A 5,000-nucleotide genomic window follows, 5' to 3' on the forward strand; every position below is an offset into this window, starting at 1 on the left:
TACTTGCACTTGCAGGCAGTTGTTGTTTGGATTAATTACCTAGTCATTGAAATATAGATAAAAAAAAACAACAACAAAAAGCCCCTTGAAATTGTTTCTGAGGTTTGGGATTCTTTGTCAAAGAGACTACCTATCGAAACTAAACTTATCATATCATATATCATATCAGTATCAAGGCATGCAGGCCTGTCAAGGCCTTTTGTCCGCTTGAAGTGGGGAAGAAAAAGATCGAGAGTCCCCTCTGCACATATGTCTGGTGCATTTTTCAACACTGAGTGCGCAATGCTAGAAAAATCAAGAAATATGTAAAATGAGTTTTGTATTTAAAATTTTGTAAATGAATATCATGATAATTTTTGAATGTATTCACTGTTCTTCTTCTTTTGGATGGGTAGCCAACATCTACTTGTCGATGAATCTGCTACACGAATTCTTTTCCGGAGGGTGGTTCCGAGTGGGCTGTTTTAGTTAGTTCTAGGTTTAACAGGATTAGGAGGATTTTGTGGGGAGGGGGTGTGGGGGGCGGGGGGTGGGGGTAGTTTGCTGTTGTTTGGAGCTGGTCAGAGGTTTGCCACTCTGGCCTGGAAGGAAACAACGTCTTGTGACAAAGTATTCCAAACATTTGTTACTCTGTTAGTAAAGGAATGTGCAGATCTGGAAGTTTTTACTGAAACTTTTAATAGTTTGTTGAAATGGCCTCTTGTAGCACTGTTCTCATTCATTGTAAACAAAACGTTTATAGTTCTGTCATATAATCCATGAGTGATTTTATACATCTCTATTAAATCACCAGGCAGTCTAGTTCTGTCATATAATCCATGAGTGATTTTATACATCTCTATTAAATCACCACGCAGTCTTCTATATTCTAAACTAGGTAACTGAAGTGCTTGCAACCTATTTTTGTTGTCCATATCAGCAAAGCCAGTTATGATTCTTTTAGTAAATCTTCGTTGAACATTGTCAATACTGTCTGTATGTTTCACAAAATACTGATGTGTTATAAAATCTCCTTGACATGAACATCAGTTTAAAAGAAAAATTTATTGACTTTGATGAGTGATTTACAGTATGTGTAAAAGAAAACATATATGTAATCACAAATAAAAGAAGACCGATATTGAAGGGGGCATAAAAAAGGCCGTGAGGCCAAAGCAGTCAAATGCCAGTCCCTACACTACTACTACTACTACTACTACTACTACTACTACTTCACCACCTTCACCTATCCCGTAGTCTTGTGGACCGTTGGGGTGCCACGGTTGATCTGGCAACTAGCATCCTCCAATCCTCTCGGTTTTCTGACCTCCTGATTGTATCGCACAACCTCAAGCCCGTCCATTCTGGGATGTTGTCCTCCCATCTCTTCCTCTGTCTGCCTCTCCTTCTCCCTCCTTGCACTGTGCCCTGCAGGAATGTCTTGGCAAGCCCTGATGATCTCATGACATGGCCATACCATGTACTACTACTACTACTACTACTACTACTAAAAATATGTTCATATGCAAAACACCCATTGAGTTGGTACAAACATGTTTTTCAGTTGAATAGAAGATAATGACTATGCAGTTTTTCTGATTTTTCTCAGCTGCCAAAAGTTGTCAAATCCAAATATTACAGACTGAAATGTTAACAGATTGAGAACCTTCATGAATGTTACTTGAAATATGAAGTCTCAGACTGAAATATTATCATGGACCAAGCTTTATGTTAACACAATATGTAGTTGATTGATTGTGGTCTGGATACTGAGGTCCATGTGCAGCATGCATTTAGTGCTCGTTAAAGAACCCATGTCAACAAAAGGGATGGCCATAGCAAGATTTTGAAGAAGAATCCACACTAATTTTCTTGTGAAAGAGTGTGTGTGATTGAAGCATGACTGAATGACATAGGAAATGAATGATGAGCACCTAAAGGCGGCTGTCAGACAGCTGTACCAGGCAGGCAGCCTGCTGTTTTTTGTAAAGTGTTTAAGAGTTTGGTCTCTGACTGAAGATAAAGTGCTGTATAAGTATCATTAATAATAATAATAATAATATTAATGATAATAATATAAATGATGGTAAAGACAATAATAATGATTGCCATACACAGATGGACGGTGGTCAGCAGCCAATCACTGAGAGACCCAACCCCCTGTCAGCAAATATTGACATACTGTCTCCCACTGGTGAGTTATTCCTACAGTGTACCAGCAAGTGCTGGTGCACGCGTGCACACACACACACACACACACACTCACACACACTAGCAGGTTCTCATGTGTACATGTGTATACTTTGAGCTTGCCTGTGTCTGCTTTCAGGTATGCATTGCAAACACAAACATACACAGGTGTGTGTGTGTGTATGAGAGTGTGTGTGTGTGTGTGTGTGCATGTGTGTGCATGTGCGTGGTGTGTGTGTGTGTGTGTGTGTGTGTGTGTGAGAGAGAGAGTGCTTGCACAAACCAGGTTGCATGACAAATTATAAACAATTCACAATCAAGAGCGGATATAATTGATGATGGTTTGACTTTCAATTCTCATAACCTGAGGTCCTCACACATTCTTCGCCTTCACCTATCCCATAACCCAATGGAGGGTCATTGGGGCACCGCACATGATTCCAGATAAGTTCTGTCCATCGATTCCTGTCACTGGCAGCTCCCTGTGAATCTGGGAAATTGAAGTCTGACCATTCTTTGATGTCCACTTACATTGCACTGGTTCAGATGGCCCAGGACCTATATCTCATAAGCAATGATGTGTATTGTTCATATTGGAAGTTTGAAAAAAAGAGAAATCTTTTCTTGTTGAGAAAAAGGGTTCATGGTCATAATAGATTAGCTCATTATTCCACATGGTTCCAGACAAGTTCTGTCCATCGATTCCTGTCGCTCACAGCTCTCTGTGAATCTGGGAAATTGAAGTCTGACCATTCTTTGATGTCCACATACATTGCACTGGTTCAGATGGCCCAGGAGTTCTCAGCTTGCTGCAGTCCAGAAAGAGAACGGAATGGCAGTGTTGTCCTGTGACTGTCGCAGTCATGGTTTTAGTGTGGATTAAAATCAGGACTTCAGGCTACGCAAAGCGAGCATTATAGAGAGTGTGCAGCTGTTTGGCTGTCACTTTGTTTAGGTATCAGTATCAGTAGCTCAAGGAGGCGTCACTGCGTTCGGACAAATCCATATACGCTACACCACATCTGCCAAGCAGACGCCTGACCAGCAGCGTAACGCAATGTTCTTAGTCAGGCCTTGAGAGAAAAAAAATTACGCATAAACACAGACACACAGAGACACACACTCACACATATTCACAGACACAAACACACACACACACACACACACACACACACAAACACACACACAGTCTCCCTCTCTCTTCTCTCTCTCTCTCTCTCTCTCTCTCTCTCTCTCTCACACACACACACACACACACACACACACACACAGTCTCCCCCTCTTCTCTCTCTCTCTCTCTCTCTCTCTCTCTCTCTCACACACACACACACACACACACACACAAACACACACACAGTCTCCCTCTCTCTTCTCTCTCTCTCTCTCTCTCTCTCTCTCTCTCTCTCTCACACACACACACACACTGAAAGATTTGTCATTTCATGCTATGTTCCTGGTTGTTGTTTTTTTGTTTTGTTTATAGACATTGTTTCAACTCTCCAAGCCTGTGACGAAGAAATCTTCAATGGATGGCAGGGATTCCCTGTAAGAACCTATATCTCATAAGCAATGATGTGTATTGTTCATATTGGAAGTTTGAAAAAAAGAGAAATCTTTTCTTGTTGAGAAAAAGGGTTCATGATCATAATAGATTAGCTCATTATTTATTTCACTGTATCAAATGTGATTCTGGGGGGAAAAAATGATCAGAGTGTTCTCATATTTAAATCAATGCCCACAGATCATGATTGAATATCTTTTGTTGGTGATTATGAGTTCATATTTATATGAATGTGATGTTGCATGTTTGTGTATGTATGTGTGCATTTGTAGTTCAATGTGTCATGTGTATGTGTGTGTGCATATGAACAAAACCTTGTGTACATTTCTTTGAGGGTGTTGGATCTATATGTGTAGACAAGTTTTTTTTCCATACTTCTGCATTTTCTGTATATTGTGTGTCTCATGAATACCACTGATGAATATATGTTTGTCGTTTCACATAACTGAAATATAACTGCAACCTTTTTTACATTCATTTTATTTTAATTTTTGTCACACAATCTTTTTCATTATGATATAATAATAATAATATATTATTTTTATATTGTGCTATCATTCAAGCATGAGCAAGCTCTAAGTACTTTACAATCCAATACCTAAAGTGAAACAAGAAAGCACACAAAAAGTAGTAGAAACATGAAACAGAATCATAAAAAGTATAAAAACACAATGCACAAAACCCACAAAGTAACATACGCTGAAGACTACAACTGTTACACTCCAACACACACACACACACACACACACACACACACACACACACACACACACATGATTAAACGGCTGAGATAACAGCAATTTTCACATAAAATACATACATGTAAAAAGTAGCAAAATTGTAAATTAATATAAAGTTTTGGACAGAAAAAGTAGAAAAGGTAAAAGGGGTAAAAATTGGCAGTCATTCTCCCTTTCGAACCAAACCACCACCATCCATCTACCCACCCCCATTCTCTCGACCCACACATTACACACACTCACATTGCCATGAGCCTGGGACAACAGCATTATTATTTCTGTTATCCATGGCCAAAAGCCAAAGAAAAAGATACCACAGTGTTGTCCAGGTCATGGCAAAGAAGTTGGCACCATTCACAATAAAAACTTGGTTAATTAAAAGACTAATTAAGTAAAAAAAAAAAAAAAAAAAAAAAAGGGGGGATGGAGCATGCACATCAAGCCCGTAAGGTGAATTGTGACAACAACTCACCAATATTATAATATTAATTTTATTTCAGTGTCTCTCTCTCTCTCTCTCTCTCTCTCTC

General features: G+C 39.3%; 1 protein-coding gene across 2 annotated transcripts in view; it reads left to right on the forward strand.

Annotated features, from left to right (window-relative positions):
• LOC143294699 (glucokinase regulatory protein-like) overlaps positions 1-5,000 on the forward strand; it is a 44,302-nt gene that overhangs the window by 257 nt on the left and 39,045 nt on the right. Inside the window, exons 1-3 of one of the 2 annotated variants that reach the window (XM_076606104.1) lie at positions 214-275; positions 2,098-2,173; positions 3,653-3,714. In XM_076606104.1, coding sequence (XP_076462219.1) covers positions 2,098-2,173; positions 3,653-3,714 — 138 coding nt within the window. In that variant the 5' untranslated portion in view covers positions 214-275. Of the gene's footprint in view, positions 1-213; positions 276-2,097; positions 2,174-3,652; positions 3,715-5,000 lie in introns of those variants that run through there. The other variant, XM_076606103.1, reaches the window with a different exon arrangement.

This window comes from Babylonia areolata, chromosome 20 (genome assembly GCF_041734735.1).
Source record: "Babylonia areolata isolate BAREFJ2019XMU chromosome 20, ASM4173473v1, whole genome shotgun sequence".
NCBI lineage: Eukaryota > Metazoa > Mollusca > Gastropoda > Neogastropoda > Buccinidae > Babylonia > Babylonia areolata.